This window comes from Notothenia coriiceps, unplaced genomic scaffold (genome assembly GCF_000735185.1).
Source record: "Notothenia coriiceps isolate Sejong01 unplaced genomic scaffold, NC01 NC01_scaffold00010091, whole genome shotgun sequence".
NCBI classification, from domain to species: Eukaryota; Metazoa; Chordata; class Actinopteri; order Perciformes; family Nototheniidae; genus Notothenia; species Notothenia coriiceps.
In genome coordinates, this window is record NW_011342792.1 from 149,463 (window position 1) to 161,976 (window position 12,514).

At 46.5% G+C, this 12,514-nt stretch overlaps 1 protein-coding gene across 1 annotated transcript in view; it reads right to left on the reverse strand.

The window, feature by feature from the left end:
- LOC104945855 (macoilin-like) overlaps positions 1-11,013 on the reverse strand; it is a 12,281-nt gene extending 1,268 nt beyond the window's left edge. Inside the window, exons 1-5 of the mRNA XM_010771579.1 lie at positions 10,778-11,013; positions 9,797-9,938; positions 9,505-9,631; positions 9,252-9,375; positions 8,762-8,940 (exon numbers count right to left, since the gene is read on the reverse strand). Of these exons, the coding sequence (XP_010769881.1) occupies positions 8,762-8,940; positions 9,252-9,375; positions 9,505-9,631; positions 9,797-9,938; positions 10,778-10,857 (652 nt within the window). The 5' untranslated portion in view covers positions 10,858-11,013. The remainder of the gene's footprint in view (positions 1-8,761; positions 8,941-9,251; positions 9,376-9,504; positions 9,632-9,796; positions 9,939-10,777) is intronic.
- Positions 11,014-12,514: the final 1,501 nt, after the last annotated feature.

Consider the following 12,514-nt stretch of genomic DNA (forward strand, 5'->3'; position numbering starts at 1 on the left):
ATGCCGGTAAGACTAACCCGCCCACTAGAGCTGGCAGTAAGCGGTCCCTTTAGGTGGGGAATATTCATCGAACGCGGTGCCTCAGGTGCTGCGTACGCAGTAAGTTTTTATTCGTGGAGAGAAGAACCAAAAGTGCGGTATCGTTCCTCCGGGCAGACCACTCTTGTAGGTGAGTACAATGAGACTCTTGACATCAATGCATTCATTGGATATCAAGAGTAAGTATTGTTGAGGTCAAGCTACCAGAGTGATACCCTTTACGCATTTTGAGGCGGCATAAACCGGGTTTCTGCTTCGAATAGAGCTTTTAGGTGGTTTGGTTGGTCTTTTGGATTGTCCAATCTCGAGACTGAGTCGCTCGGCCCCGCGGGTTCGTGACGGAGCCCGGTGTGGACCCTCCGTCTTTTCTGCAGATCGGGACATTTTTCCCGCCTTGTTTTCACTCGCCGCTCCTGGTCGGGCAGCGACGTGTTTTCCAGAACCTACCTTTTGTGGAAACTCCGTTTGTCGGGGTCCCACCATCGGTCTGGGCCTCAGGATTTTCTTCGTGCGTTTGGGCTTCCACGGGCGTTAAAGGCTTAGCATATCCGGTTTCGTTACAGAAGTGGTAAGCCAACCCTCTTGGCAGCGGATCATTGCCGGAATAGGGACATTCCCAATCGGGTCCTTGTGTTTTTTCAAAAACCAGTAATACTGTTGGTTTTGAGGAGGATACTAGCACGTGTAGTATTCACGTATTCGTGCCCGATCTTATATCGTTTAAGTTGACGACAAGGGGCACCCCTGTGTCGCCGCGCATCGGAGTACACTGAAGCAGCTCTTTACAGGAGCCGTCGCATAAATGAGAGACGCTGAGAATTCAGTCGTTCTGTACAGGGTGGGAGTCCTCATAGTTAATCCATCGACTAACCTTGGAAATCACAGACTCGTGAATCGTGGAGATTACTGTTAGAGCGGCGTGACCGCTACACAACAATTTGAGGCAGTGACGCAACCGGCCACTCCTACGAAGTCTCATGTTCGGAGTGACGCAAAACGTGCACTATCACAGTGACGGTTGGTCGGAACGGTGGCGCGACTCACATCACGAGTCTCGGGTCACTGACCGTGACGTAAACGAACTGTCACTGAGGTCTCGGGCGTTAGCTTGTCGCAAGTGCCTCTTCGCGCAGTTTTGAGGCAGCTGGGCCATCGCTCAGCTTGCCACTAGGCTTTGGTGAACAAGTTCAGGCGGAATACTCCTGTGACGAGAGTTACTTGGACCAGGTTTTTACGGAATTGTATGAAATGCTGTCACATAATCCACGTGACACTCTTAACGCTATCTTCGTAGTGAGCTCCGTGCCTTGTGTAAGACTTCGTCTCCGCGTCGGGGAAGTATTCCCTTTTCTGTAACTGGTAGTCGTAGACGAGCGTGAAGGAAGTCAGTCGGATGACTCTTGTCCCGGTACCTCCTTTGACGACCGACGACGACTCTTGACGTTCACCGGGTAGCGGGGAGTTCCTCCTGAGTGACATAAGTCCCCCCCCCCGAAACAGTACCGAAAACTGGCGTTGTCGGTGACTTAATTTAGGGGCGGACGGTCATTGTTAATTGTCCAAAGTCACGCCTTGATAGTCCTAGTTCGCACCAACGACACGAGGTGAGGCACCAGTCGTTCTCCCAAGAAAGTCTCCGGTCCCCCACCCTTTACGGCGCGCTCCCTTGGCCTCCAAGTTTGCACGCGCTTTCATGCGGATGCGGGTTGCCCGCATATTCTGCGCGCGTAACTTTCTTTCGAACTTATTACTTCGTTATTTAGGAAAAAAATTTTACCGCTGGTCTAGATAGCGCCGAGTCGGGCGCTGTGGTGGGTGTTCGACTGAGTTTGTTGGTAAACTTTACAACTTCAGCGTCAGACGGTATACCAACTTTTTTACGGAGACCCGTCCGTCCCGAACAGGGGCTCCAAGCAAGTGTTGACCAACGGTACAGAGTGAGAGCTCCTTCTTTCCTCCAACTGCCGGCCGGCCGTGGTGTTCTTAGTTCAAACGCACCGGTCGTTTTACATGCCCCTCTTCGGTTTTGGAGGATTTACCAAATTGTATGCTAAAATAACAGCATAATTAGGTAGGAGTTGGTTGCTCCCGTTACCACAGGAGCTCTCTGTCTTGTATGTCGCAAATCTCCACCCCTTGTGGCCGATTTGAGAGGCCATTAAATTTCGGCACGCTGGGCAACCTCCAAGACCAAAAGGTCTTTTTGGGTAGGGTCCAGCTGAAAACATTTATGCGGAGGTCGGGTTAAGTCTGTACGCAGGCACCTTCTTAAGGAGAACGCTATTTCTGTCGTTTTCGGGTATTCGTTACGGGCGCATTGATCAAATTTCAGCTCACCGTTCGGCCGCCGCGTCACCGGGTAAAATTCGTAGGAGGTATCACTTGGGTGATGAGGGCGCGCGGGAACTTGCGCCGCCCCAAGTTGCAGACTCCCGTTCGACGTCACCGACTTTGACGGAAAGCCCCTTCAATGTCAGACCCGACCCTTTTTGTTGTACCCGGGGAAGCCACAAATTACTACTTTGGAGTCCAGCTTGTCCACCATAATTGCCCCTGTAAACAGCACAATTATTGCGGGACAAAAAACTGAACGCTCTTCGGTCGCGTTCAGCATGGTTCCTCCAAACGGGTCCGCTTATGGGACAAAAACACGAATTGCCTCAATAGCCGCGCGAAGGCATTTGTTAGCATGTTTGGGAGGGACTGACTCTTGTTTCTGCTCTTCTTTCGTCGAGGCGCGTGAACATTCCTAGTAGGACTTTCTACAATTTTCAGTCGTCTATTTAGCGGACACAAACCCATTATTTTACGACTCAACACCATTTGTACGTAGAGGGTTCCAAACTGGACTTTCACCTCCGGTTCGCAGGGAAGGAAACAGCGTGCTCTGTATAATTTCTACCAACACTTCAACTCCGTAAATTTCGGCATTAAGTAAAAAATTCTTAGACGACCTCGAGTTGTAGGGTTTAATAACCGATTCAAGCGCAAAGGGAGAAGCAAACTTTTTGTCCCCTTTTGAACCTTTTTTACTTCGGCGGAGAACTGAAACAAGCTGCCCATAGTGTCTATATCGGAACAAAAATATCCACTCTCTTAGCAGGGAGAGAGGTCTTTTGCCCAACTTGATAGAGGCCGGACACTCATGTCTTTAACAGGCTCTTTCCGCCCCCTCCTCCCCCCCCAACTGTAGCCCAGGCCTCGGCATCGGAGTTACAATGACAGAGCTCTTTTAGGGGCCGTAATGGTAAAACAAAACTTGTAGAAGGACGACTAAGGAAATCTCACGTCGTTCTCTCGTACAGAGGGGTGGACGTTCTCAAGAGTTAAAACAGGCAAATAACCCCAGGAATCCAGACTCGTGCCATCAATTGGAAATTTTAAGGCTGTTAGGCGCAGTGCGCTGTGCGGCGGTACCCAACACCCACACCACAAAAAATTGTTGGAGCCCGGCAAGTGATCGCAAACGTGGCACTTACTCACCTCTTACGAAAGTGTCATTGTTCCGGCGGTTGACCGCAAAAAAACGTGCACTTTCCTCCGAAGTGTTCCGTCGGTCGGCGGGGCGCGACGTGACACTATCACCACCGAAGTCTGGAGTCGAACTGTTGACGTAACGTGCACTGTCACCTCCGACGGTGGTCGGGGTCAGCAGGTGACGCACGAACGTGCATTGCTTCCGCCGAAAATTTGAGATAGCGGTGATGCGTACGCGCAACAGCTTTCCACGGAAGTGGTTCTGGGCAAGAAAATTACAGGGGGAAAAAACTCTCTACGGATCGACGAGGAGTTTCCTTTGTTATCCAGGTCTTTTTATTGTTTGTTATAAATTGTCTGTACAACCATCTAAAACAACCCGGTTGAACTTTCCTACCCGCAACTCCGTAGAGAAGACTCCGTCCTTAGTGTAGAACCTCGACCTTTTCTTATGCGTCGAGGCCAGTCGTCTCCCCTCTTCTCCTCCGGCAAGTCCAACGACGCGACGAAAGGAAGGGCAGTTCCAAACCGCTCCTAGCCCAGCCAACGCGGACGCACCGACCGACGACCCCTTGACTGCTAGACCGAGCCGGTAGAGTAGGGGCAGAGGGGACGCGACCCGACCCCTGAGCCCGCACCGACGACGGAGTTCCGACGGGAGCCATAGTTATCGGCTCGTCCCACTCCACCGGTAAAGCCCGGCGCCCCCGACGGCACCTCTGGACAACATCATACCGCCTACCTGGGCGAGGCTCCTTCTGTCTTCCACCTTCCCGGAGCGAAGAGGGAGGGAAACGCTTAGGGGCAGAGACGACAATTCAACTCTTGGTCTCGTCTCGGCTTTTACGGAGCCCTTGAATATCCGTACAGGGTAGTGTAGGAAGAAGGGCCCAGACCCTTTTTCCAAACCAGTCCAGCTCGGTGGACCGAGAGACGTGACGTGGTTGGTAGTAGGGTACTAGAACGGCGCACCTGCGACCTGGCGCGTCGGCAAACATGGCTAGAGCAGGGTATTCCGACCGGGTCTAAGGCCGAGCGAGTTCTTAGGGCGAAACTTCGTGACCGGGACCATTCCGTCAATTCGTCGCTCCTCTACAACTTCCCGCGGACCGCTGTTAGCAACGCTGAAACATCCGAGCAGGGTTCGGCACCTGACGTTCAGCCAGGGGAAAGTGGGCATTCCGCCCCCCAAACGCGCGAGCACGTCTGGCAGTAGGAGCCCTCCTTCCACTTCGACGGTTGGTCGCAAGGTAACCGCATACACCTCCAGTTTCCGGCTCGGGGGAGGTATGACAGTTGTTCAGGTCCCTCCTCCGTTGGGGACCTACCCCGGAACAATCGACATTTTCCCGGCAGAGAGGTCCTTCTTTGCCGCCTGTTGAGTAGGGTCGGTGAGCCCTTTTGGCCGTTTCTCAACCGTAGAAAGAGGAGCAACGGACCCCGGTGTAAAAAAAGGGAGCATTCGCCCTGTTCTTTCCAGAGCGAACCGTAGAGCCCGTACTCTTCAGATGGACCTTCCGTTCGGTTTGCAAACGTGGTGCCCGGAACGTCCAGGTGCCGGACCGTCCAGGTGCCGGTACGTCCAAGCGTGCGCTTTGTACCGGGCTTTCGACCAAACACGGACAGCGGACCCCCTCCGGTTTCCGGTAGCGACGGGCCGGTGACGTTCGGGCTCGAATGCTTCTGTTTGCTCCGCGATGAGGCGCATCCCATAGTGAGACATCTCTCTTCATGTTACTCTGAGAACTGGGGTTACGTAAGTAACCTATAGGCTTCCTGGCATCTATTATATGAATGATGCCTCACTAGATAAATTCCACCAATGTCCCCTAGAGGTCTGAAGTAAATCAAAGCATCAGTTTTTTACATATTGGAAAAAGTAGGTCAAATTTGTTGATTGTTTATGTGGGATTTATGTTTGTGTTTTGCAGGTAGCATGTGTTTTCTGTGTATAATCGTAATACCAGTGACAGTGCTGCTTGTTGTTTTGTGGCTCCACTGACTAACATGTAGGCTACCTAATATCTGGCATCTGAGTGAGCCAGCTGTTTGTTCAGCCAACGCTCTAGTTGGTTTTGGGCATAGCGGTGCGTGTTGGCATGACCTCATGTGCTATACAGACGGATAAAGGATGATATGTTTTCAACCCTAACTACTGGTCTCATGCAATCACGTGCTTGGCCCATGTTGTAATGCTCTTGAAACTTAATACAGCACAACCAAAGTGATCTAAGCTTTATTTTGTCAATTTGAATAAGAAATTCAGAGCTGTTGGGCTAGGTAACTTTGTGGTTTCTTAAAGATCTCTGCAACTCAGTATGTATTTGGACCTGTATTTGAGCAAAAGACAAAAGCCTTTTTCTCAGTTATAATCCAGGGATGACATTAGTTCATTCGTCACTGTTGACATAGTTCACAAAAGCGAGTCCGACACGCAGGCAGACCTTCTCCCTGAGGAAAAGGGTTTGTCCAGACTCTACTTGTAATGGAAACAAATATGTAGAACATGTGACTTTCAATTCGTAAGCAGCACTGACTGGCAAAGGCGGGATATACTGACACCAAATCTCCAGAGCAGTGATTGACCGGGCAACAGGCCCGTCTCCTAAAGGGATGACAGACACACTTTGCCTGATAATAACCTGCTTTGTGCTGCAGCAGGGCGTAACATCAGCATCCTCTGACATCATGTCACATGACATCAGCTACAACATGTGGACACCAACAAAGAGCGCGGTCTGTTGTCAAGTCATCCCGCACACGGCTCCTTTCTCATGTCTGAAGGGATGTGCCTTTTGAACTAATCAGATACAATATTATTTTCTATAAAGTTTTCATAGGACTATAAAAAGTCAATTATTATTACAGATAACACACTTAAAGGTGGGGTATGTAATTTATTTCAAAAACACTTTTTGTTATTTTCCATGGAATGCTCTTAACATCCCGATAGCAATGAATATATTAAATGCTTTGACAATAAATACATAAAATAATTTAGTCTGTGGAAGCCGTAGTACTGTAAAAAGCACGACCAATCATTTTAGCCGGCCCGGCTAAAATAACTGGATGGCCTACCTGCCTGTCAGCCTTCCATCTGTGCACAAACTTATCTCGTGCCCTCATTGGTCATGCGCGCGTTTGTGTGTGTTGGAGGAGGGGCTCTGTAAGGAAGTGGCAGATTATTTCCTGCTGTGTATTTTCAAATTCCAGCGCACTCCAGCTGGTTTCTCCAAAATGACCTACCCCACCTTTAAGGTTGAGTCTTCTGCAAGCAGTATAGTTTGATCACATCTTGAATAAGGTCTGATTTATAAGAAGAGGACACATCCAATCCACTTTATTTCTATAGCACATTTAAAAACAACAGCGTGGAACAAAGTGCCGTACATCAACAACTGTATAAAAACATAGTATACGTACATAAAAAACAGACAGGACGTGAACAAATGTGAAACACGAGACAATGAAACCAGATCAGAAGCCAGACTGAGACTCTCTCCTACATGACGTACAAACAATACAAAACACTAGGAAGATATAAACCCACATTTAACAGCACAATGTCACCTGGTCTGTAAATGAAAGGGAAAAGAAGTGGGTTTTTAAACCAGATTTAAAAACAGGCAGAGTTAGAGCAACTCTAACCTGGAGGGGCAAAGGCTCTCCTCGCTGCTTCAACCTTAATTTTGGGACTACCAGAAGTAATCTGTCAGCAGACCTCAGTGACACATGAGCAAAGGATGGAATATGTGTGTCTCACAGATTGTGTGTGTGTGTGTGTGTCTCCACCTGTTATGCGACAGTGTGCGACTCACGCCAGACGGTCCTAATCACGCTCGGGCAAGAAGGCAGAACTAAGGCCCTTCTGCTTTCATTTATAATTCAGAGCAGCGCCACATACCATTTGTCTGCTACAGAATTACAATTTCATATCTCCTGTTTCTGGGGAATTGCTTTTCGAGACAAAAAAGAAGTGGACTTATTCAAGGTATTCAGGTGTTCCTTTGTGAGAGCTCTTTAGGGAATAAAGCAGCATGGTGTCAGGACGCTTTGCTGCGAAAAAGGTACAGTATGAAAGAAGCGAAAGATCTCCTCACTTCTAAGCGTGTGTGCATCCATCAGTGAGGAAATCAATAAATCTGATCCGCATCTCATCTGCTTTCACTTTGTTCATCCCGCACTGATGCCTCCATAACGAATACTAAATCTCTTTATATACAACTACACTGTTGTGAATGTACTGCGCTTAATACACTATCAGGGTATATGCAGGAATCCTGAAGTCAAATGTAAGACCTTTTAAGACCCTTTCCATACATTTTAAGACCTCATCGCCACTTGGAGTTTTAACCGGTTACCTTGGCGACACACTTTACCTCACATTCACTATATACAGTATTGATTGTCCTTCCTCCTTATCTTCCAACCATTTGGACGCAGACTTGCATTTCCCCATAACGATGTTGTTTAACAACCAGCGTAAACTGACCTTCGAGCGCTATCAAGCAGTGAGCGTGCNTGTTCAGAAGTGGGATTTTAATTACTAAGGGAATAGCCCCTGGAGGTAATACGGGTATTCCCCTCCCGCTCAGGGGTGTGCACTGACATTTTGACTAAATCCAGGGGTGTTCATATCATTACGATTCTTGTGTGTGTGTGTGCTGTGGTGGTGTGTGTGTGTGTGTGTGTGTGTGTGTTTGTTGTGTGTGTGTTGTGTGGTGTGTGTGTGTGTGTGTGGTGTGTGGTGTGTGTGTGTGTGTTGTGTGTGTGTGGTGTGTGGTGTGTGTGTGTGGTGTGTGTGGTGGTGTGGTGTGTGTGTGGTGGTGGAAGTAGTGTTATGTCTGTCATCTTTACCGGGTACCTACAACACTCGACAGTCTTCATTTAGAGTATCGTATACCTCGTTTCCCCAATAGACAACCGTGCATTATGCCACCAAACCAAGACGAACACGAAGTGCTTGTTGTTTGTGTATTTAGGTCTGATTTGAATGGAAGAGGTCCGTCAGAATCTCATCTATAAAGAGACCTGATTTATCGAAAAAACATGTAAAAAACATGTGTTGGTTAAGGTTAGGGTAAGTCTCCAGGAAATGCATGTAAGTCAATGTAATGTCCCCTGAAGTGATGTATACATGGTATTTGTGTGTATGTGTGCGCGCACGTGTGTGTGTGTGTGTGTGTGTGTGTGTGTGTGTGTGTGTGTGTGTGTGTGTGTGTGTGTGTGTGTGTGTCTCTCTCACCCTCCTCTGCCTCCCTCTCCTGTCTCTGGAGCATCTGTTGCTCTGGTGGTAGAGCCTGCAGGAGGAGCTGCATGTAGAACTCGTTCTCTTTCTGCACCTCCTTCTGTTTCCTCAGTCGCATCTTGTAGCTGACGTAGCTTTTGAAGCCGAAGCCCAGCGTCACCACTGGATAGCCGATACTGGGAGGTGAGGAGAAATACAAAGATGAATATTAATATAAGCACGTTGTTATATGTGTAGGCATTACATATTGAAGCATCTGCTATTGTATCACAATATGCATAATTTTTTTCAACACCATTTGTAGTTTTTATTGCTTTAAAGCCCAAAATGTCTTTGAAAAAAAATACATGATTCCCCTGCCACGCATTAATAATTTTTAACCTACAATGGCCTTCATATGCATACCTACAATAACCCTTATATTTATCATGGGCATTATAAAAAAAAAATATAGGAATTTGACAACCAACTCTAATATGAGGTTTACCAGTGAGCAGCAAAGGGTCGACACAGGTCTACGTGGAAGTTCTTCAGATCTTTGAAGCGAATGGCAGCTTCAATGTACACAAACAGGATCCACAGCGATACCGTGGGTAGACAGACTCCTCTTTCTGCAGAAAAGTAAGAAACCAGAGTCACTTCAGTCTCAAGACATTTGGCAGCTGCGAGGTTCATGTGAGGTGAACGTGGCCGTTTGGCTGGCAGAGGTCTCAAGAGCCCACAGAAAATGTAAGACTCACCTGTGTGCCAGACATACTGGACCCATACGTAGGTGCTGGCAGCGAAAAACAGCCATTGGACGGGGATGAAGAGGAGGCAGATGATGTCTGACGTAAACGCCACACATACAAAGAAAACAGAGAACGCCTAGGTGTGGGAGAAAGAAACAAGATCATTTCAAAAGGTGCATAGTATTCAACCTCTGTTTTCTATCTAGCTAAATGTGCACCATTCTACCTCCAGCTTGGATAATAACATGCAGGTTAATGTCACTTATAGAAGGGGGTCAGGGTCACATAAACAAGCTCTTACCAGTCCCTGATATCTGAAGGAGTCGTAGACACTTCGGATAAAAAGCCAGAAAGGCCACAGGTACTCAAACCTGAACTCCAGCACAAAGTCAGCCAGCAGAACTAACACCCACACCACCAGGAACTTCAGGTACAGGAACGTACTGTGGACAGAAGACAAGGAAAGATGGAGGAAAATGTTGAAACCAAGGACACAAGAGAGAGGATGAAGAGGGGGAGACTAAACAGGATTTACTGTGGATTTAGATTGTATCATCAGGTTTATACAACAGCGTTATGTTTATAATATCTACAAGGGTGATTGCAGATAGTGTTTCCTCAAGTTCCTACTAGATTAAAAGCAAGTAATGTAGTTTCAACAGAGCAACAGTGAACAAGACTGGTAAATAGAGCTTAACAAGTCAAAAAGACAAGGGTAGAGATGCATGGATAGAGTACAGTGTCATGTCTGGACATGTTGCTGAGAGCACAGCTGGTTTCTATCTCTGGCTTGCCATCAATCAATCCATAGAAAAAGACACATGCTATTTTAATGCAACATGTACCTTAAATTACATGTGCATATTCCAGTTAGACGTCATTATTTTGGTGGTTAATAATGCCTTGACGTGTTCACATCTGCCAGACAAAGCCCATGTGAGAGCTGCTGTCATCTCAAGTTGTTTTTTTGTATCACAAGTGCATGCTATCTTTATTTAGCTGCACGTATTTCCATTGAGCAGAATTTGACACAATGCATTCTTTAAACCCTACGTCCACCTTGCGTTTGAATTTAACCAGCACACCAGAGACACATCATGTACGAAATAGCACACAAGGCCTGTAATTCTAACAATAAGCGGCTGCATGTCCCCTTTAGCTCGGTGTGCAGCTCCAACAGACCCCTGGTCCTTCAATCTGCATGTAGCATAGCCCCGTCTTTACATATGCACAGAGGCACCATTGTTACACAATAAGGTCCCTCCAGCCCCTTTTTTTGTACCTGCTATAAATACCCTCGGTGATTCGGTTCCGTTTTACTGGCCGTCGGAGTTTGCTGCAGTCCGCATTGCGCCGCTTCATCCTCCCCCTGTTGATTCTCTATCGGTGTGGTAAACTGGAAGTGGAAATGTCATTCGCTCATCCTCGTGAATCTCCACTTATTCAATTATCCACCATTGTTGTTGTTTTATGCACACATGAAACAAAGAAATAAATAAAAACACTGAACGCTGAGGGCCCTCCCCTTTTCACGATACGGCTGCGTCGTCCCCTTTGTTGACGTCGTGCGTCATGACGTCATCGTAAACCCACAAGGAAGACTGTTTAGATTAGAAATTGATTTTAATAATTTGATTATTTTAGCAAAAAGGTCGCTTTCTCAACATTTCTCCCAGTTTGTATTGCTTCTTTTGTTAATGAAACTAAATTATACAAAACATTTATTAAATGATGCATGAGTAAAAAAGCCCAATATCACACATTTTAAATTAGTCTCAGTGGACTTTACAGTTTGTGCAGAATATGAATACGACACCCGCTGTCCTTGGACCCTCACATCAGACAAGGAAGGAACATGTAAGAAACCTCAGGGAGATCAACAGAGGAGGATCCCTCTCCAGGACGGACAGACGTGCAATAGATGTTGTGTTTAAATTAAAAGATAATATATTTACATCACCACAATGCCTGCAGACGCTGAGTGATTTTTGACCCTGGTTCAAGATCTGTGAGTGACTGACAGGTTTATAGGAGATGGAAACAAAAGCTACTGATCTAGATCATGCTGCTGGGGGGTTCAATGAAAACGTCAAGTGCATAGAAGTTACAGCTTTTGAATGTAACAGCACTTAGATCCATAAAATATGCATTAAAACAGCATGGCCTTCAGCTGCTTTGAGTAAACCAGCCGTGTCACTTTGAGCTATTATCAATGTACCTACGACACCTACTGGTGGCACTCTGTGATGCTGTCCTGGGTCAACTGCTCCAATGTTCAACTCAAAGAACTAAGGCTCATTTGTACCAATTAGAATAAGGACAACCGCATACAAATATATAAATGCTCTGAGATATTTATTTAGTGTTATTTACTTTTGCACCATAGTTCTAATCTACACTGTTGAGGATCAGTAATGTTTGTCACTTTTATTATTTCGATTAATGTCGCTGTGAGTATTGTTTTATTCGTCATACAAAGACAAATATCTTGCCCTGGTGGATGGTCAAATATCATTCTATTTAACTATGCAACCATAAGCCAAATATGTCTTGATATTTAATGATACTAACAAAACTGACTGTCTTTACGTAACTACCCAACACACTGTAGGCTATAAGTTATTTAAAAGCATTTTATTTATTTTTTAAAGTTTTTTTTTATGTTGTGTTCAAAAGCTGTTACCGTTCATGGGGTTTGCGGTTCAATTTTGACCCATGTTTTATCTCAGTCCAAAACACACACAAAAAATGACTATCATCCAATAGTGTACTATATCATAACTAACTTATAATGCATTCATATCATAACCGTACAATCCTGTTGTAATTTAATGTTATGGCCCCAAACGCATTACACCACATATTGCACACGTGCATGTGTGAGTTCAGGTTCAAGTGTTAGTGTACATATTCTTTGAGAAAGGCATAGTTCCCGTGGGGGGAGGGGGGCAGTGGGAGGGGAGACCAGGTGCATGATGCGAACAATTATTGTTATAGTGGATGAAGAGGGTGGGGTTGC